The 22,416-nt window shown below is 35.6% G+C and overlaps 2 protein-coding genes and 1 long non-coding RNA gene across 3 annotated transcripts in view; all 3 read right to left on the bottom strand.

The window, feature by feature from the left end:
• Nucleotides 1–1,549: 1,549 nt before the first annotated feature.
• LOC137236047 (probable serine/threonine-protein kinase tsuA) lies at nucleotides 1,550–2,619 on the bottom strand. Its single transcript, XM_067758753.1, has one exon. It carries the CDS (start codon nucleotides 2,576–2,578, stop codon nucleotides 1,550–1,552), a length of 1,029 nt encoding a protein of 342 aa, XP_067614854.1. The 5' UTR covers nucleotides 2,579–2,619.
• A 3,588-nt stretch (nucleotides 2,620–6,207) lies between these two features.
• On the bottom strand, nucleotides 6,208–8,593 carry LOC137236046 (uncharacterized; the record flags this gene model as incomplete). The annotated part of the gene is made up of 1 exon (XM_067758752.1): nucleotides 6,208–8,593. A coding segment is annotated over one exon (702 nt), but the record flags the coding sequence as incomplete, so codon positions are not given.
• Nucleotide 8,594: 1 nt separating this feature from the next.
• LOC137236044 (uncharacterized) overlaps nucleotides 8,595–22,416 on the bottom strand; it is a 103,121-nt gene continuing 89,299 nt past the window's right edge. The window contains exons 2-3 of the long non-coding RNA XR_010948228.1: nucleotides 9,748–9,811; nucleotides 8,595–9,658 (exon numbers count right to left, since the gene is read on the bottom strand). This is a non-coding gene — a long non-coding RNA (uncharacterized lncRNA). The remainder of the gene's footprint in view (nucleotides 9,659–9,747; nucleotides 9,812–22,416) is intronic.

The raw sequence follows: 22,416 nt of genomic DNA, 5'->3' as shown, positions 1-22,416 counted from the left end.
TTATAAAAGCAACCGATTTTAAAAAAGCAGCCGGTTTTAAAAAAATAGCCGGTTTTATAAAAGTAAACAGTTTAAAAAAAGCAGCCGGTTTTATAAAAGTAACCGGTTTTAAAAAAGCAGCCGGTTTAAAAAAAAATAGCCGGTTTTATAAAAGTAACCAGTTTTAAAAAAGTATCCGGTTTTATAAAAGTAACCGGTTTTAAAAAAGTAGCCGGTTTTATAAAAGTAGCCGGTTTTATAAAAGTAACCGGTTTTAAAAAAGTAGCCGGTTTTATAAAAGTGGCCAGTTTTAAAAAAGTAGCCGGTTTTATAAAAGTAACCGGTTTTAAAAAGTTGCCTATGTTGTAAAATAGCTCTGTTCCTTTGGCAAATAGCTTGATTGTTGCCTCCTCCAACACACACTTCCTACATCTGCTATCACTGACAAGGCCTAATTTAAAAGCATGTGACGCTAGAAACAGCGTCCAGTAAGAATACCCATCCTGAGCTTACAGTTCATTATTTTCAATGATAGGAGTAACTTTGTTAGTCTAAGGATGTAAGAACTGCACATAATCCTCGACGCTTTCAGTTCCACGCAATTCCTGCTTGGTCGGTAATGGGCAGCTCTAGCCTTCTTTTAATATCGCCCATTCTACTGTACAAACTTTGAGCTATGCGCCTTGTTAAGCTAGCTCATTTCCATTTATTCCCCTATGCACACGACCCAATATAGATGTAAAGTTCTCCCTATACCGATTATATCCAGAAATTGCTTACATTCTAAAACACTTATAGAGATTATAGCCTTAATTGCTGTTTGGTTTTCAATGTAAAAATTGACGCTGCTAGTTTCCTCCAGTGTTTCTACTGATTTAGTCATAGCTACTTCTTCCGTCTGAGGCAATGAGTGTAGGTGCAGTTGTTAGCGCTATGCTCTTCGGCACCAGTATACAATGGAATATATCCTGCAGGATGGGATCAGTGCATTGATATATCACATACCCCTTTAATTTGCAGGTACTTTCTTGTTTTGATTGGCCGTCTACCAAACAAGAACTCCATAATATAGAATGAGCTTTAAAATCGCTGTAAATATCCAACGATAGAGAGAGGGTGGTATTTCCACGTATATCCCAGTATTCTTTTACATACTTAAAGTGGTGTCGAGGCCTTTTTCACTCTCTCCTCCACGTTGAACTTCGACAACAACTTACTGACTGTCTATAATGATTTCTAGATATTTTGTGCAAGGTTTCTCCTGCAAGGTCATACCTCCTAGCTTAAGCCTAGACCGATTCGGGACTTTATACATATCCGTCTTCTCCGCGTTGGCGCTCAACCCGACATTAGATGCCAGAGTATGTATGGCTCGAAGCGATCCATCAAAGATTGAAGGGCGTCGTTGTGTATCAAGATTGCGACCAGGTGATGACAATCTTTTATCTTGTGGTGCAAATTCAATAGCTGTTTCCAATTGCGGATCTATACTGGGTGCGTTGTTGGCACGTTTCAACATAACTTTACGAAAACAACCGCCACGTCTACGTGACGTGGACGATACCGTTTATCATTTGGCGGGAATAATTATCATCAATACGACGTTTACGATGATCTTTATATGTGTTTTGTTGCATAGAATATGTGGTAACTCTGGAGGTGGTGGTGGTGTAGTCATGGTGGCTGTGGTGGTCATGGTGGCGCTGGTGTTCATGGCGCCGTTGGAAGAGCTGGGACTGGTACTGCTTGAAGTTGTATCCATACGAGATGGTTGTGAATCTGCATTTTGTATTGGTGTAACAGTTGCGGTTGTTGTTGTTGCGTTTGTTGCAAGTGCAATCGATTCAGTAGTTGTTTCATGCTTTGGCAATTCAATAGAAGCTGCCGTCATAGCGGTATTCAATAAAAGAAATTTTTCATTTTGCAATTGCATAGTTTGCATATCAATATCCATTTTATCTTTTTGCAATTTTAATATCATCTCTTCGACGAACATTTTACGTTTATGCATTTCCATTAACTTAAAATGTAATCCACGTAAATTGTTTACAACAAATTCATCGAGGATATTTTTTTTGCGCAAAGCATCTAAATCTACATTTGGAAAGAGCGTATCTGAGATCATGAGCGGTGTAACGCCGGATAGCGGCCAAAAATTATTCAACGTGAAACCATTTTCGTCTCTCACTGTTGTGTTTCTTGTAGCACCATTTAATTTAATTTCTGTGCCAAAAAGATCTTTAAAGTATAATCCCAAACCATTCAAATAAGTTGGTGGTGCATTCGCTGCCGCCGTCGTACCAATAGAAGACGTCGTCGTCTCATTTCTTGATGGTAAACTTCCAATATTATTATTTGGAGTGGAAGTATTGGCAAGATGTCGACGTGTCGTTTCATTTACCAACATATTTCTATTCATTGTAATTTTATTAGTGTTGTTGTGTTGATTGTTGTTCTGTTGTAAATATTCGTATGCTTCAGCGAATGCGTTAATGCTGTTTCCACGTTGTCTTGCATTTTGTGCAATTTTAGCATTTTCACCAATCACATCCTCCTCCCCCTCCTCTTCCTCTTCTACATCCTCCACATGATTGCTCATTAATGTTCGCCCATTTACGCTTTGATGTTGTTGGTCGTGTTTAGTTGGTGTTGCGGCGCAAGAGGATGTTGTTTTCAGATTTGATTACTACAATTTCTTATTACATCATAATTTTCTGCTGTACTAGCAGTTTTGTTATTGTCACCGCTGTTAATATCTTAACAGCTTCTCTGCAAATCACATTAGCTTTGTCGCCCATATCTGAAGTAGAAGTGCCTGCTGTATCATCCCTTCTCCTAGCATACGTGTCGCTTGTTGTAGAAAATGGTTGTTCATCGTTTGATTGTTGTGATTTATCTGTGTTTCTTCTTATACGATTACCACGCTCCCTTTTTGCAGTCTCTTTTTATACTCAGTTGAGCAGAGCTCACAGAGTATATTAAGTTTGATTGGATAACGGTTGGTTGTACATATATAAAGGAATCGAGATAGATATAGACTTCCATATATCAAAATAATCAGGATCGAAAAAAAATTTGATTGAGCCATGTCCGGCCGTCCGTCCGTCCGTCCGTCCGTTAACACGATAACTTGAGTAAATTTTGAGGTATCTTGATGAAATTTGGTATGTAGGTTCCTGAGCACTCATCTAAGATCGCTATTTAAAATGAACGATATCGGACTATAACCACGCCCACTTTTTCGATATCGAAAATTTCGAAAAACCGAAAAAGTGCGATAATTCATTACAAAAGACCGATAAAGCGACGAAACTTGGTAGATGAGTTGAACTTATGACGCAGAATAGAAAATTAGTAAAATTTTGGAAAATGGGCGTGGCACCGCCCACTTTTAAAAGAAGGTAATTTAAAACTTTTGCAAGATGTAATTTGGCAGTCGTTGAAGATATCATGATGAAATTTGTCAGGAACGTTACTCCTATTACTATATGTACCGCTTAATAAAAATTAGCAAAATCGGGGAAGAACCACGCCCACTTTAAAAAAAAATTTTTTTTTAAAGTAAAATGTTTACAAAAAATTTTATATCTTTACAGTATATAAGTAAATTATGTCAACATTCAACTCCAGTAATGATATGGTGCAACAAAATACAAAAATAAAAGAAAATTTCAAAATGGGCGTGGCTCCGTCCTTTTTCATTTAATTTGTCTAGGATACTTTTAACGCCATAAGTCGAACAAAAATTAACCAATCCTTTTGAAATTTGGTAGGGGCTTAGATTTTACGACGCTAACTGTTTTCTGTGAAAACGGGCGAAATCGGTTGATGCCACGCCCAGTTTTTATACGCAGTCGTCCGTCCGTCCGTCCGTCTGTCCGTTAACACGATAACTTGAGTAAATTTTGAGGTATCTTCATGAAATTTGGTATGTATGTTCCTGGGCACTCATCTCAGATCGCTATTTAAAATGAACGATATCGGACAATAACCACGCCCAATTTTTCGATATCGAAAATTTCGAAAAATCAAAAAAGTGCGATAATTCATTACCAAATACGCATTAAGCGATGAAACTTAGTAGGTGAGTTGAGCTTATGACGCAGAATAGAAAACTAGTAAAATTTTGGACATTGGGCGTGGCACCGCCCACTTTTAAATGAAGGTAATTTAGAAGTTTTGCAAGCTGTAATTTGGCAGTCGTTGAAGATATGATGAAACTTGGCAGGAACGTTACTCTTATTACTTTATGTCTGCTTAATAAAAATTAGCAAAATCGGAGAACAACCACGCCCAATTTTTAAAAAAAAATTTTTTTAAATTCAAATTTTAAAAGAAAAGTTAATATCTTTACAGCATATAAGTAAATTATGCCAGTGTTCAACTCCAGTAATGATATGGTGCAACAAAATACAAAAATAAAATAAAATTTCAAAATGGGCGTGGCTCCGCCCTTTTTCATTTAGTTTGTCTAGGATGCTTTTAATGCCATAAGTCGAACAAAAATTAACCAATCCTTGTGAAATTTGGTAGAGGCTTAGCTCCTAGGACGATAACTGTTTTCTGTGAAAAAGGTCGAAATCGATTGAAGCTACGCCCAGTTTTTATACACAGTCGACCGTCTGTCCTTCCGCTCGGCCGTTAACACGATAACTTGAGCAAAAATCGATATATCTTTACTAAACTCAGTTCACGTACTTATCTGAACTCACTTTGTATTGTTGTAAAAAATGGCAGAAACCCGACTATGACCACGCCCACTTTTTCGATATCGAAAATTACGAAAAATGAAAAAAGTGCCATAATTATATACCAAATACGAAAAAAGGAATGAAACATGGTAATTGTATTGGTCTATTGACGCAAAATATAACTTTAGAAAAAAACTTGGTAAAATGGGTGTGACACGTACCATATTAAGTAGAAGAAAATGAAAAAGTTTTGCAGGGCGAAATCAAAAGCCCTTGGAATCTTGGAAGGAATACTGTACGTGGTATTACATATATAAATAAATTAGCGGTACCCGACAGATGATGTTCTGGATCACCCTGGTCCACATTTTGGTAGATATCTCGAAAACGCCTTCACATATACAACTAAGGGCCACTCCCTTTTAAAACCCTCACTAATACCTTTAATTTGATACCCATATAGTACAAACACATTCTAGAGTCACCCCTGGTCCACGTTTATGGCGATATCTGGAAAAGGCGTCCACATATAGAACTAAGGCCCACTCCTTTTTAAAATACTCATTAACACCTTTCATTTGATACCCATATAATACAAACAAATTCTAGAGTCACCCCTGGTCCACCTTCATGTCGATATCTCGAAAAGGCGTCCACCTATAGAACTAAGGCCCACGCCTTTTTAAAATACTCATTAACACCTTTCTTTTGATGCCCATATCGTACAAAAAAATTCTAGAGTCACCCCTGGCCCACCTTTATAGCGATATCTCGAAAAGGCGTCCACCTATAGAACTAAGGCCCACTCCCTTTTAAAATACTCATTAACACCTTTTTATTTGATACCCATATCGTATAAACAAATTCTAGAGTCACCCCTGGTCCACCTTTATGTCGATATCTCGAAAAGGCGTCCACCTATAGAACTAAGGCCCACGCCCTTTTAAAATACTCATTAACACCTTTCATTTGATACCCATATCGTACAAACAAATTCTAGAGTCACCCCTGGTCCACCTTTATGGCGATATCTCGAAAAGGCGTCTACCTATAGAACTAAGGCCCACACCCTTTTAAAATAATCATTAACACCTTTCATTTGATACCCATATCGTACACAAAAATTCTAGAGTCACCCCGGGCCCACCTTTATGGCGATATCTCGAAAGGGCATCCACCTATAGAACTAAGGCCCACTCCCGTTTAAAATACTCATTAACACCTTTCATTTGATACCCATATCGTACAAACGCATTCTAGAGTCACCCCTGGTCCACGTTTATGGCGATATCCCGAAAAGGCGTCCACCCATAGAACAAAGGCCCACTCCCTTTTAAAACACTTATTACACTTTTCGTTTAACACCCATATTGTACAAACGCATTCTAGAGTCAACCCAGGTCCACTTTTATAACGATGCGTCCACCTATAGAACTTAGGCCCACTCCCTTTTAAAATACTCATTAACACCTTTCATTTGATACCCATATAGTACAAACAAATTCTAGAGTCACACCTGGTCCACGTTTATGGCGATATCTCGAAAAGGCGTCCACATATAGAACTTAGGCCCACGCCCTCTTAAAATACTCATTAACACCTTTCATTTGATACTCATATCGTACAAACAAATTCTCGAGTCAGGCCTGGTCCACCTTTATGGCGATGTCCCTAAATGGCGTCCATCTATAGATCTATGACCCACTTCCTCTTAAAATACTCTTTAATACCTTCCATTGGATACACATGTCATACAAACACATTCCAGGGTTACCCTAGGTTCCTTTTACAACATGGTGATTTCCCTTACTTTGTCTCCACAGCTCTCAACTGAGTATGTAATGTTCGGTTACACCCGAACTTAGCCTTCCTTACTTGTTGTTTTTGAAAACGTTGACAATTTCACGCATCAAAAATTCTAAAGCAGCGCTACAATCTTCAGATTTTAGATCAGATTGTATTTTTGTAATTTCTTTTTTCGTAAATGTTTTTGTATTATATTCGCTGGTGCATATACATGATATGAAATGCAAACGTGTGTATGTAGAATTTTTTTATGATAACGTGTTTTCAAGTTATCACTCAGACTGGGTAGTATGAGTTTTTCAAAACTTTCTACAATATTTTGCGCATCTGTGCGTAATTTTATGCGTCTACGTTTCACTGATGACGAAACGCTATGAAATGATGTTTCAGAATCTGAGTCGTTCCGATAGTAGCGAACTTGATGACGATGAACTGCTGGACGATGATGATGTATCAAGTGGTATTATATCATCATCGATTTCTTTGAGTTTATTCTGTTTTGTACGTGAAATCTTTTTACCTTTTTTTCATTCTTTTATTTTCTTCACAGTTTAGTGCACTTATTTCGCGCACAATTTCTGAGCAACTTTCTATTTATTAGTTTTGTTGTTTTCTGTATCGCTTTCTATTATATTTGCTTTACGCTTTGCAGCATATACCTTAGGTGTTGGCACTGTTTCAGTAATTATTGATTTTTTTTTATTTCAGTAGTTGTTTTGTCAGTGTCATTTATTTTTTCGTCATTCCCTTGCGTTTTATTCTTTTCTACAGTCGGCTTTGTTTGATCTTCATTTATAACTTCTAACCTTTTATCACTCTCTTTTGCTTTTTGTTGATCTTTACTTTTATTGTCTTTCTACAATATTTTTCGTTTTATCTTCAGCTACAACTTCTACTATTTTATCACTCTGCTTTGCTTTATCCGATTTTTTCTTATTCTCTACAGTATTATCTTTTTTAACCCCATTTTTCGTATTCGAAACATATATTACTTATTCCTGCGCTTTATCACTTGGTAATTTTGTTACTTTTTTCTGATCTATTCCTTCTTCTTTATCCACATTATTATTCGGTTTGTCCACATCTAATACGTTCTGCGTTGTATCACTCTTTTTGGTTGCATTTTTGTTTTCCAATATTTTGGCATTTTCGACAAAGTCTTTAGTTTTATTCGCTTTTGATACTGCTGCCGTTTTAACACCGCTATCTAATGCTTTTTTCTTCTCTACCATATTATCTTTTTAAACTGCATCTTTTTTCGTTTCCATCTCAGTTTCTCCAGCTCCCATTGTTGCAGTCGTCGTTTCAACAATACTTTATTGTATTGGCTGTATATTATTCGTCATTGTTCCAGCACCAGCACCAACACCACCAACTCTAACTAACTCTTTATCACTCCTGTCTTTTGTGGCATCCTATTTATCTGAATTGGATGGCGCAATTGCCATGGTAGGCTCTTGTAATGTATCGTTATTATAAAAAAATTCTATACTTAAAGCTTTACGTATCTCATCTAATAGCAAATCTGGTATACATATAGCATCTACAATATCATCGGGTACACAATGTACATTATCAACATCATTTGCCGTCTCTACATTCATTGATTTCAATTGTTTACGTATCTCTTCACGTAAACGTTTACGCGCATGTGCTTTAAGCGCTTCATCAAAACGTGTTCCACTATTATTGATGACTTCTTTAATACCAAATTTATCCATACCGGCTACTTTTTCAATTAAATTTTCTGTAGTACCACTTGAATTACTACAACTTGAAATATTACGTCGCCGTTTTACCATATTCGGTCGACAGACCCGTTTACTTGGTGTACCTGCTATTGGTAGTGTGTGTATTGTGTGGTGCGTTGTAAGCGCACTCTCGGTTTCTGTAATACTTGAGTCGCTTGCTGCCGATTCGATAAGTTCGCTGCGTACAAGACGCGATAATGGTACTATAGATATACGAGGTTTTGTGTTAGTATCTTTAATTGGTGACGAATTTGCGAAATTGTCATCATACGAAGCACCTTGTTCAAAAATATCTAAATAATTCGGTTCGATGTCAACAGAATCGGGTAAATCAGCAGCAAGTAGTATTGTTATTTGTTGTTCATCATTAGATACATTTACACAGTTAATAGTGTGTACATTGGAAATGTTGGATTCACCATTGTCCTGGAATTCTAAATTGTCGTCGCTTGATTGACTCAATCTGATGACCAATTCACTATCAAACAAGTTTTCTACGCTTTCGTTATTTAAAGTATCCCTGCGAATAGTTGTTTGCTTCTGATTTCCATAGTTTTTATTTATATCGCTTATATCGATATCTTCTGTACTATCCGCTGTTGGGCTGTCTTCAGAATATTCTCCTATTATTTTACTATTAGCGTGTTTGTGGGTGCTGTTTGTTGTAAGATTGCTTACTTCATCTGTATGATTTTCTATAGTTTTACTTTGTTCCTTAATATCTAGTGCTGGAATTTTTTCTTTATTAATTAAATTATTTATTGTAAGATTCGGTTCCTTAGCGTCTTTGCTAATTTTTTCTGCAACAATTTTATTCTTAACTTTGTTTGTTTTTGTCTTTTTTATTATTTTATTCGCATTCTTGATACAGCGAGTTTTAAACAATTGTTTTTTCTTAATTATATTTGTTGATATTTTGGTAATATTAAGATTTATCTTTTTAGTAGTTTTATTTACCTGTAAAGAAGTTTTAGGGGTTTTCCGTTGCACTGTATGTTTAATTGTTGTTGAGTTTGCATTTGTAGCTCCTATAATTTTCATGCCAACTTCACTAGACGTCTGCAAAGTATTTTCTTCATTTTTATTTCCATTTCTAGCTAAGTTTGTAGCGTTTCCATTAATTTAATTTTTTTCATTTGTTACAGTTTCATAATTTTTTTCGATTCCTACAGTTAATGCTGCATTATCTGGCTTTTGAGAATTCATAGATTTCTTAACGCATTCGTTACGATTATATGACGTATTAATACGCCCTAATGCCTCATTTTGCCAATAATTACTTTTAAACTTGTTTTCGTTTGACCACCGATAGTTACTTCTATTCGTTAAATTCTTATATCGATTTTTATTGTTCCAATGTGGTGTAAAATAGAAAGTTTGATCGTTACGTGGTCCGTATTTAGGACGATATGGTTCTAGTCGATTTTGATACTGTAAAAGTTTGTATTTAGGAAAGTTAATTATTTTGAGATATGTTCATATGTATTTTGTTTTATTCAACGCTGGATTATCACTTTTACCTGATCTTTCCTTCGATCCGTAACAAAATCTCTGCGGCCTGTTCCATTATAGTTATACCCTCGGCTGCAAATAATAAAAAGAAAATTAAGTTATGACTAAGTTTTGCAGCTATTATATAGAAAATTTTAAAAAATGTATACAATGAAAATGTTTCAATTAAGCGGTGTGCAGTCATAAAGTTTACAACGCTTTCACCATTAAACTACAGAACCGATCATTCTGAAATTCTGTATACTTATTTTCAGAAATCGGAAAACGGTAATTCTGTTCAATTCTATTCCAATAATGCATAATATTAATAAGAGACGGCAATAAATCTAATTTGTACTATAAAAGCTTAAAATATTTTAATGAACTACCAAACGATGTGTGTAAGCAGTCCCTGGAGAGAATTGGGACAGGGAGAAGCATACATCTATATTGGGTCCCAGGGTATATGGGAATAGCTGGGAATGAAACAGCGGATGAACTAGCTAAAAAGGGCGCATCTCTTGAAGCTTGCTCCGTAGACATCCCAATTAGACTGGGCGAAATTAAGCGAAGGTGAGAGGTGCACATGATCTACCAAGCAGGAAAGGCGTGGGTTCAAGCGCGGGGCTGTAAAGTGTCGAAGATTATGTGCAGGTCTTACAACCTTAGACTAACAAAGTTGCTTCTATCAGACTCGTGATGGGTATTCTGACTGGACACTGCCTTCTGGCGTCACATGCCTTTAAATTTGGCTTGGTCAGTGATAGCAGATGTAGGAAGTGCGAGCTGGAGGAGGAAACGATTACGTTCTGTGCTCTTGCCCTGCACTTGCCAGGCTAAGACTCCAGCTATTAGGAGTGATACAGCTGTCAGATCTAAAAGCAGCAAGTGGCTTAAACCCTAGGAAGCTTCTAGTATATGTCAAACTTCTGGTAACACCACGGACTTATTCAGTCTATGTGAGGTCCTCATGGACCGGCCAGTTCAACCTAACCTAACCTAACAAAACGATGTCAAAGTGCTAAAGTAGTCATATCCAGAAGTATCATTCATGGTGCGTCCAACCCACGTCTCGCTGATGCATCACCAAAAGCCCACGCACACACTAAGTTGCCGAAGCACAAACTGCAGTGCATCACTCTCTCTGCATCGCCGCTCAGTTATCTTTGCGCTTTAATGTGTCGATGGCATGTATCCCGCAGCATACGTAAGATTGCTGTACTGCCCAGCGCGGGAAATAAGGAGATTACCCTTTGTAATATAGGTTAGATTATAAATTAAATATAGTCATATAGGTATAAGCTAGGCTAATTTAAGCCGTAATAAATAAATAAATCTCGTCCCGCTAAAATCGCCCCTTGACAGTAGCCTGAATTAAAATTTGTTAAAAAACAAATGCCCTTTTATGCCTTTAAAAAATCAGAAAACAATTTTTTTTGCCGCAGAACAACAAAGGAATAATTAATGTAATTTTGTAACGCGTGCCAGAAATCCTACAAATTTGCATCATTACAGTCTTTAATAGCAAATAAACAAAGGTGCTCCTGTGGCACCTCGCTTGCAGATGGGCAGGATAGGATGGCGGTGAAATATTCGAGAACAAGAAAAATTAAAACAAAGATATTGGAATACTTAATATTAACAGATTTAAAATTTATAACCTCAAAAAGTCTGTGCCAAAGAAGCCAACAAAAAGTTTGGCATTCCAAAAAGAAAAAAGAAAAGAAGTGTCCTCCTACTCAGACAAAATGCTTACACACACACACACACACTCACACGTACGCAAAATATAAATCTTATTCATTTGCACCTTTCACAACTAATTAAAAATTTCGCAGTGAATACATAATTTGAGTGCAACAAGACTTATGGTAAGAAAGAATTTGTGTGGCTTAGAAATTCAAAGATTTTGTTAGGTGTTCTTTATTATACCTTTCATGAAAACGAAATGGTATATTAAATTCGTCACGAAACCCAAAATTGTAAGTCCTTAAAGAAAAATAGATAGACCCACCATTAAGTATAACGAAATAATCAGGAAGAGCTGAGTTGATTTAGCCATGTCCATCTGTCTGTTTGTATGCAAACTAGTCCCTCAATTTTTGAAATATCTTGATAAAATTTGGTGAGCGGGTGTATTTGGGTGTCCGATTAGACATTTGTCGGAACCGGCCGGATCGAACCACTATAGCATATATCCTCCATACAACCGATTTTTCAGAAAAAGAGAATTATTGTCATATCTTCCTCAATTTAACAGATTGAAGCTTCAAACTTCAGCATATACTTTCGTATATAGCATATATAGTTGTCTGAAAAAATCATAGAGATCGGTGGTATATATATTATATACCCCATATAAACTGTCATTTTTGCCCCTTCGAGTACAGTTTTGTATCTAATTTAATTCGAACGCTATCGACTACCGTTTAATTTTGAACATTTTTTCTGTCTAGTTCTAAAAGAAGTTGAAAATTTTGATATAAAACTTTTGATATTCGTTGAATTGCAGTGTTAAGTATTGAGCTTGAATTCTTAGAAAATCGAAAAACAAGCATTGTACTTTGATTGAAAATTAACAAAACAGTTAAAGATAAAAGCAATTGTGTATACTACCTGAAAGTAGAAGATTTCTAATTATAGAATCTAGACGTTTACGAAAAGTAAAAAAGTTGGGGAATTTTTTTCGATTTCAAATCAGAAAGTCATGAATACGGCTATAAGCCACTTGAGTTTAAGCCTCACAATGTGTTGGTATTAGGTAGTTTTAAAATCGTGTTGAGTTTTTAGATAGGCGTCGTCCATATCCTTCCATAAAAATATTGCTCCACCGTTAAACGCAGGAAAGGCCGACTAACAAATTAAGACGGTTTTTAAACTATTTAAATTTGTTTGCTTTTTTAGACTAAAATTTAATAAGCCACAAAACTGTTATTTTGGTTTTCGATTTAAACATTTTATTTTTTTTATTTTTGAAAGTTCTATAAAATCTTGAAGGATATGAACAATATTTCGAACGCAGATCCATAGGGCTTTGAACTCAGATTGTTTTAAGAAGAAAATATTGAAACTTAAACGATATTTATATATGCTTAAAAAGTATTTATTCTGAGTGGATGTATTTGGGTGTACTGTTACGTTCATTGCTAAGAAATGTTAAAAGTTGCATACACAAATGCGTGCTGCGGTAATTTTGAGACAAAATAGTAAAGCGACGTGAATTCGTTAATCATTTATACTTCATGGCGTTTTTAGGTGTGGATGGAGAGGGAGGCCCTTAATTTATTTCAAATTTAAGTATGGTATAAGTTATAACAAAGGTCTCCGCCAGCGACACCGACAATATCACGGCGGTTTTTGACTTCTAGGTGCAGAACACACTATATCCTTTAGGGCAGAATGGGAAGGAGGCCGAAACAGTGGTAGTGGTATTACAATCTACGCAGACGGCTCGAAAATGGAAAAGGGAAGCGCAGCTGGAATGTACTTAAAGCATTTGCAGACAAATCGTACCGACTTCCTGACTCATGCAAGGTGTTCCAGGCGGACCCGGTTCTCTCCCTTTGCTGGATCCCGGGGCAGAGCGACATTGAATGGAATGAGTTTACAGATGAGATGACCAGGAAATGTTCCCAAATGAACGCAAGCCAGGCGGACAGCTCAGTACGGCCACCGCTAGGACATCTCTAGAGCAAAATCGAGGAATATGAGATTAGGATAGTAAAGGAGCAAGTTTTCTTCTCAAGCTTATCAAATTTGAAGTGAGAGTACTTACGGGCGACTGAGATTTGAGAGCGTATGGTTTTTCGACAATTTGGCAAAGGTTGGGTAGTGGATTTTTCACTCCTATTTAAGTTCCTCAAGGAATGCAATCTGGTTGGACGGCTGTGCCACCTCCGGGCACTCACTAAGGGCACTCACAATGGACAAAAATGTCTCCGAGTGAAAGTGTAGAAAATTCCCACATATGTCCTCTAAACCTAACCTAACGCAAGGTCCCCGTTAAGTTGCTCAATCGTGCTAAATTAGTTAATACACAGACTTAATTTTTCGACAACAAAAACAAAGAAACCTGCTTCTACTCAGAAAATCGAGCCTGAGAAAAGGCTCAGTTTTTATGCATGAGGCCCAATATAATAAAAAATAAAATAATTAAAAAAAATGTTTAAGTTAAACTGTTTTATTGAAAACAATACTTATATGAAGTAATAATAATACTAAAAGCTAGAAAATAAGGAGGTAGGTCCTAGGTACTAGTCATCACACTCCTCATCAATTTAGGGCGTTGATCAGACAATTAAATAAAAGCGTTGGGCGCGTGAAAGACCATTTGCACCTGTGAATTGCTCCTATATGTTTTTCCATTAAACTCTTCTACGGATCGACTTTCGTAAGGCAACCGATTCTAAACAGTCGGAACTAAAATCGGATTCGGAAGCTCTGACATATCGGAAGCTCTGCAGATTTACTAGCTCTGCCGTCATTATCATCCCAGCTAAGCACGGCCAACAACTCGCTTGGCGTAATTGCGCTAACTCACTGAGTTGTTACTGGCTTTGGCGCTCGCTTTATGGTATTAACGCCAAAAAATTAGCGCATTTACCCAGACTGACGGCGCAATTTTTTGAAATTCGTTCGAATTTTTCAAATATTCCATTCGTATACAAGTTAGCGGAAGTTTTCCGGTCATATTTCAAAAAATTAATATGCAAGCAACGTTCAGCTAAAAAATCCGAACAATAATTTATGCGGTGTTGGTTGTGAAAGGATTCTTTGAGGTCTTAATTCGCACGCTCGTTTTTCCTATGCATGTAAACTTATCTTCTTTTGTTGACTATATGGAATTGTATAAATGTATGTGCAATGTAAAGACATACGACAGTTGCAGAGAAAAGCGAAATGCGCTTATTTACATGAAATGATATCGAAAGGACCAAATAAATAGGATTTTTTGCAAATTTTATAAAAAAAAATCAAATATTTTGAACAGGAAAAAAAATTTGTTTCTCCAAGTGCGTGCAACTTCTAAGTTAAGTATACGCTCATTTACATAAATATTTGCGATTCGATGTCATACAGTCAAGTCAATTAAAAAGTCTCGTCAAATACGTGACTAAAAGTCGTATTTAAGAGGAAATGAGCTAGTGAGAGCGGCAGGTATAATGACTTTAAGAAATTGTTAGGATGAAGTAAAATATTTGGATGATACAATTATATTATTCCTTTTCTTTTCTTTTAGTTTTGCAACTTCAAACACTTTACTTAAGGATAAGAAGTATTTTGACGATATAAGAAGTGCTTGACGAATATTTTCTTAGCGATAAAACGATGCGACTTAAAATATTTCAGACTGCTTTACTTTTAAATTAAGTATGTACAAATAAGAACTTAAATAACAATGAAAATTAAAACTGTAGTAAATTGCTTAAAGTGCGCATAGTACACGATTTTGAGGTGGCGATGGACAAAATGGGAATAGAGCTGGATAGTAAAAGAAGGAGCTTATAGCCTAAAGTGAACTTCGTACCGACTATTTTTGTTGAGCATACAGCAGCGACCAGAAAAATAGCAGTGGCAAGTTTCTTCAAATTTAAACAATAAAATTTTTTTTTATAATTTGGGAAAAATCTAAACAACGCGACATCAGGACGTGCAAGGCGACAAACGCTACGATTGTACCTTGTAAATCCTTTAAAAGTCTTTCTCCTGGAGTGGGATTTGAACCCGAAATCCAGTGATGATTGAATATTGACAAAGTCATGCGAAGTCCATGTGTTATTATTTGTATGAACCAATGACACTGTGATTTGTGCTGCGACTAAATGGCACTATATGTCGCAGTAAACTGATACGTAAGCGTCTATGCGGCATCAAGCAATAGCTGCGTAGCCTTTACTGCGACCTCTAGTAGTAGATTGCAGCACAAATCACGGATTCATTCAGTTGTGGGGAGGTGTAATTGGGCCTGTGATCCGGATTATGAGTAAAAGTGATTGTGAACTGCGATTTGAATGATGTCACTGTTCTGTCACAGTCACTGATACAATTCGTTACTGGGAAGTTATAGATCATGTTGTTCCTCAACAATTTTTCAATAAAAGGAAGGAAAATGGGAATAATTTTTTTGAAATATTCTGCGTTTGGATTAAGAAAATCTCGCGATGCTCTATCCGGGCTTGCTTCAACCTTTTCACCATTTATTGGCCTTTTATATCGACAGCTGAGTGGAGTATCACCCTATTTCAGCTGTCAGTTCGAAAACGCTTTATCTGAGAATACTTTTCAAAAACATCCTCTTCCAGAATTTGTTTCAAAAACGGCTTCTTTAAACGAATTTTTAAATAGGGCGTTTTTGAAACAAACTCTGAAGTAGGGCATTATTCAAACGTTTGCTGCGATTGGTTGTTTTCGAAACGGCAGCCAAGATAGGGCGATATTTTAATCAGCAATAGATATAGTCTCATCTGCTTTTCGGACATTTTTTATATCACAGCACTTCAAAATCATACACTGCGCGACGTCAAGTGTAGTAGTGAATTTGGAAAAAAAGCACGAGGTGTTGTTTGGTTGATTGTTGTGGGAAAAATTTGTAAAAATGAAAACAAACCAACTTGACACAGAGCATACCTATAACGTGCATACAAAAACAACGTCGAAACCAAGTTGACATTAATTTTGCGTGTAACATTGAGTTTTATGAGACTCATAAATACAAGACAAGAGCAACTCGTTTATACAAATATAAATACTTTCTTCAATAGCTCGCCACAAAAAGCAATAGAGATTTCGCCTGCAACGCAAGGTTGGGGTAGAGTTTAATGCTCGTTGTGAGTTAACTAATTGTTGCTTGCAAGGAGTAATGTTTTGGCTTGATAACAATAATATAATTGTTGTAATTCTTGCTTAAAATGTATGTGTTTAGACAAAAAAAGATACAAGTATGTGTAGAAGGGTTGATGTGTAACAGCTTGAGGTAATTTTCAACTTTGTAAAACAAGTGTTTTTCTCATTCTGAAGATTTTAATGAACGCAGCAGCTGCGTGTGGAAGTGCTGTTCTGAAGAAAGTTGATTTTGGTTTAGAATATTTTTAAATTAAACATTTTGGTTGACAGTTGTACAGAATTCATGCACCAACAATCATCTGCTTTCCTTTAGGGGGCTTAGTCTAATATGAAAATAATTTCATTTGGTTCTACCGCTTTCTCTCCATCTGCCTCTACCTTTTTTGCGTTTTTTTTTATTGCTATTACTCTCTCCGGTCCTTATATTTTTTATCTTTTCATTTTTCTACTCTTCTGTCTCTTTCCTCCATTCCCTTTTGGTATTTTCTTGCCTTTCCCTGTGTACTTTTCTTTGATTCCTTCTACTTTTGCCTTTCTCTACCTTTTAAACTGATTATTAATTTTCCACTGCCATTTCTCCCTCTTACTTCACCCTCTCCTTTCCATTCCTCTTTCCTTTCACCCTTACCTTTACCTTCGGTTTCCGGCTTCTAGGTCCCACTCCATTCCCCTTTTATTTTCTGGTCTCCGTCTCTTTCCCTTACTCTTTCCTTCTTTCATTCCCTCACCCGTTTTTCCACAAAACCTTTCCCCTTCCCCTTTTTCGCTCTCTTTTTCTCCTGCTTCCTTCTCGTTTTCTGATATTCACTCACTTTTCGCAAGCCATACCACTCTCTTTTTATCTAATCTTACTTTCTCTTCCTCTTCATCTTACTGTCCTCTCTGTCACTCCCTCTTTTCTTTCCCTCACCTTCCCGCTATTCATTTTGCTAAAACGTTCTCCTCCCCGTTCCTTTATTTATTTCCTCCCTTTTCCACTACATTTCCCTTTCCGCTCTGGCTTTACCTCTCTCTCAAAATTGCATACTACTTCTTATTTGAAGTACATATTTTGTCCAAATACTGACTTTTTTTTAAATATTTTCTTTTTCGATACCTCTCTTCACCTGCTTCTGGTATTTTAGTCATATAATTTGAGATCCATTCAACTTGTTAAAAGTAGGATCACTTTTGGAATATGTGGAGGCCACTTTGAGACCATTTTGAAATGGTTTTCGGGATCTATTGGGGGTAATTTTCCTGTAACTTGAGAACAATTTCGGGTTCGAAAAGAACTAGTTATTTTGAATAATTTCGGAACTGGTTTTCAATCATTTTGGGATTGTTTTTGCGAGATTATTGGGGTTTTTTGGGTATACTGTCGGCACTTTTTTTAGAATTATTTCGGGATTATCACAGTACACTCACAGAAAAAATCATTCTAAAACGAACGAAACAAGTTCAAAATTAAGAACATTCGTTGACAAAAGTCTGTTAAGTACGTTTTTTCGCTTGTTTTAAGAACAGTTTTTCGAAGCACACCGTTCTTATTTTATAGCCACTTTGGTATTGATGTGTGAACCTTCTGTGCTTATTCAAGCACTACTTGGGCTTGATTTAAGATTTTTCGTTCTCACGCTTCAAGAACGATTTGTGTTCTCAATTCAAGAAAGATTTGTGCTTGATCATTGGTGGTAGTGGGAAGGTACCATTTATTTTTTTTTTATTAATAAATAATTTTTTTGTCATTAATAAAAAGTATTAATACCAAAAAAATATTATCAATTGTTTTTGTTTTTATCGGCCTATTGATAAATCATTCAAGGTTCGAATCGAGCTCAAGGCCAGAACAATAATTTTTTTTTTTTTTTAATGATAATTATTGTTATTTTTTAATTTTTCTAAATTTGAAAAATTGTATTTTGTTTTTGGAATAGTAAGTAGAAAATTTTTCAGACAACCTGCCATAGCTGCGTAGATAGATCCATTTCGAAGGGTGCTAAGCCTTTATCATCAGTACGCTTTAGGCATGCTGCGCTAACCATTTAGCTATACAGCGGTGGTTTGTTTGACTGGCAAATTTGCTACTTCTATTCCTTTTTACCAACTATATTTATTCAGTGTTGCGCCATCTGGTGCAAATCACTGATAATGCTGGATTTTTGTTTATTGTCAATTACTTTGTTTGACATTCCCAAGTGCTCATTTATTAACAATTGTTTTTGTTTTTATCGGCCTATTGATAAATCATTCAAGGTTCGAATCGAGCTTAAGGTCAGAACAATATTTTTTTTTTTTATAAATAAAAAATAACAATAATTATCATATTATCAATTAATAAATAAAAAATAACAATAATTATCATAAAAAAAAAAAAAATTATTGTTCTGGCCTTGAGCTCGATTCGAACCTTGAATGATTTATCAATAGGCCGATAAAAACAAAAACAATTCTTAATAAACCACGAGCACTTGGGAATGTCTAACAAAGTAATTGACAATAAACAAAAATCCAGCATTATCAGTGATTTGCACCAGATGGCGCAACACTGAATAAATATAATTGGTAAAAAGGAATAGAAGTAGCAAATTTGCCAGTCAAACAAAACCACCGCTGTATAGCTAAATGGTTAGTGCAGCATGCCTAAAGCGTACTGATGATGAAGGCTTAGCACCCTTCGAAATGGATCTATCTACGCAGCTATGGCAGGTTGTCTGAAAAATGTTCTACTTACTATTCCAAAAACAATATACAATTTTTCAAATTTAGAAAAATTAAAAAATAACAATAAATATCATTAAAAAAAAAAAAAAAATTATTGTTCTGGCCTTGAGCTCGATTCGAACCTTGAAAAAAATATTATTAAATTCCAAAAGATTAGAAAAAACGCATAATATGGTTTTTTTTTTTATCTCTCATTAAGAAATTCTTTTGATGATACAATCTGAATATATATTTAGAACATTTCATAACAAGTTTGAGAATTATCTGTGCATATGTGAATGGAACTGAACGAAAAATAAGAGTTAAAAAACAGAATATAAAAAAAATTGTTTTAAAAAACTTCAGAGTTTGACGGTGATCGAACTCGCGCCACACGATCTTAACCACAACATCATAGCCGCTGGGCCACTACAACTGCTTGATAACTTGTGCCAAATGTTGTATTTAACATTGTAGTGCACACGAATTATACCGTTGTTCTCATTAATAGAACATTTGTCCATATTTTAAGACTAGCCGTTGCCGACCAAGAAAATGGTTGTCAGTTCAAGAACAAAGTTTTTGTTTTGAGAACAGGTCGTTCGTTTTTCAAGAACAAAAAAGTAAGAACATGAAAAGCTTGAATTGAGTCCGGTCGTGCTGGATTTTAGAACGGCGTTTTTCTCTGATGGTATTACATCAGGCCCGTTTGCGGGTTCGCTTTATTTTGAAGCCTATACTCGGCTAATTTCGATACTTCGGTATATTTCGGAAATCTTTTTGAATACTTTCAGGATTGTTCTCGGATGATTTTGAGATCTTTTCGCGACTATCTTCGGATAAATTGAGATAATTTCTCGTATGTCTCCGGATCATGTCGGAACTATTTCAGTATAATTTCCGAGTTATTTGGGTATGAATTTGGTAAAACCGAGATCACTTCGGGACCATTTTGAAACTGTTTTAGGGATCAATTCGGGATAATTTTTCGATAGTTGGAAACGATTTCAGGATTGGTTTCGGAATCAATTCAGACTATTTCGAAATAATTTCGGGACTCTTTCACGATAATTTCGTTTTTGTTTTCGCGATAGTTTCGAAATTCCAGGGGGATTTTTTTTTTAGAATTATTCCGGAACTATTTCGGGATCATTTTGGGACTCTTACCACATTATTTCGAAAAAATTTCGTGACTTTCTGTCAATGATGTCGGGATTATTTTTGAAAGTATTTTCGGTATACTTTTGGCATATTTTTTTTTCAGAATTATTTGGAGACATTTTGGGACTATCACAATATTACATCGTCTTTGCGAGATAACTTCAGGATCATTTCGTGACGGTTTGAAGGACCACATCAGGGTAATTTTCGAATAGTTTAGGGATTGTTTAAGCCTTATTTTCGGGGCTATTTCCCGATAATTTAGAGAATATCTTCATAAAATTTCGTAAATATGTCTTGATATATTTGGAATTGATGATTTTCTTTTCTTTTCGCGACTATCATTGGATAAATTTACGACAAATTCGCAGCTGTCTCCAGATAGTATCGTAACTATCTCGGTATCATTTCCGAATTATTTGTGGGTCAATAAGGGACTATTTCAGGGGCATAGATTTCTGGCTAATTTCGGTACTATCTTTGGAACATTTCAGTTGCTGCTGTTGGTTAATTTTCGTATTGTTTTGAAATTGATGTCGGGATCAAGTATGTTTGTATCATTATGATGGTATTTCGGGATGAATTCGGGATTGTTTTGACATCATTTCGATAGAGCTGCAGAATCACTTTGATATAGTTTCGGGATAATTTTTGGATTGTTTTTAAGGAGCATGTTAGACTACCTCAAAACTATTCCGGGAATCGTTTTAAAGAAAATTTTTCGTGATCCTTTAGATACTATATCTGTATTACTTCGGGTCAATGTCCAGAACAATCGGGGATCGTTTTGTCTCTGTGCTGATGGAGACGCGATTTAAGTAAAGCATATATAACGTATTCAACTCTCAGGGAGAGTGAAAGAAGCTATTTTTTAATCGCGTAGGAAAAATGAAGAATTGCTCTTACATTTGAAATAAAACTAGCATTATTATGCAGCCCTGTAAAACAATTGCGCTGTTAATTCCTTAATAGACTTTGTGGTTTTATCAAACAAACGCTGCTTGTGTTTTCAGCTTGTTATTGAACAATGAATAAATAGAAAAGTAATAGATTGGATTTCTGCAAAATTATTTTCTTACTATATTAGTATATGTATTGTATTTTTCAATTTGATAGCGGTATATTTCTTCAATTCATTTGGTTATTTTTTATAAAACACCTGAAATAAAAAACTGGAAATAGCTGAGTTAGTAGAGAGGTCGAAAAAAATTTCAGGGCTAAATATCAAGTCGAGCTAGCTAATAAAAACATTTTTAAATTTAAGCAGGCATGACTTTTTTTTTAATATGGAGTGGGATAAAAAATATAAGTTAGAAGCTTTTTTCGGCTTACTCAAATAAGAGCTAATTTAAGCTTAGCATGTATTAAACGATTTTTTTATTTTTTATTAAGAGCTTTCTGTTTTAAATAAAGCCAAATATAAAAGGCATTTCGAAACTTCGGTGTAACATTTGGTTGTTTAATGTTTTCTTAAAACGTATGTTATTATAATCAGAGACGTAGCTAAGTTGTTAGAATGCTAGACATACTAGATTAATATGCGTATGCTAGGATTCGATGCTCACTAACATTAAAATTTTGAGGGAAAGCTAGATTTTTTTTAATATTAAAAAAACAAAAAACATATTATTGTTTCCAGGGAAATTCACAAAGGAATTTTAATTCGCCAAAGAATTACCAGCCAATTCGTATTATTCTAAAAAATTCATTTTCACTTTTAACTTAAAACTCCTATGTCGTCTTCGTCTTCCTTCATTTACACTACACTGCCATCATCATTATGGTCACACCAAATAAAGGCGAGTTGTCGTTGCTAAGCAGACAACAAAAAGAAAAAACAAGTAAGGAAGGTTAAGTTCGGGTGTAACCAAACATTACATACTCAGTTGAGAGCTATGGTGACAACATAAGGGAAAATAACCATGTAGGAAAATGAACCGAGGGAAACCCTGGAATGTGTTTGTATGACATGTGTATCAAATGAAAGGCATTAAAGAGTATTTTATGAGGGA

The sequence above is a fragment of the Eurosta solidaginis genome, unplaced genomic scaffold (genome assembly GCF_040869045.1).
Source record: "Eurosta solidaginis isolate ZX-2024a unplaced genomic scaffold, ASM4086904v1 ctg00001273.1, whole genome shotgun sequence".
In the NCBI taxonomy this organism is placed as follows: Eukaryota; Metazoa; Arthropoda; class Insecta; order Diptera; family Tephritidae; genus Eurosta; species Eurosta solidaginis.
This window is presented reverse-complemented; position numbering and strand designations above follow the sequence as displayed.

Excerpts from the sequence above, each read along its gene's own strand:
- LOC137236047 (XM_067758753.1), bottom strand. The coding sequence starts at position 2,578 with ATGAGCAATCATGTGGAGGATGTAGAAGAGGAAGAGGAGGGGGAGGAG.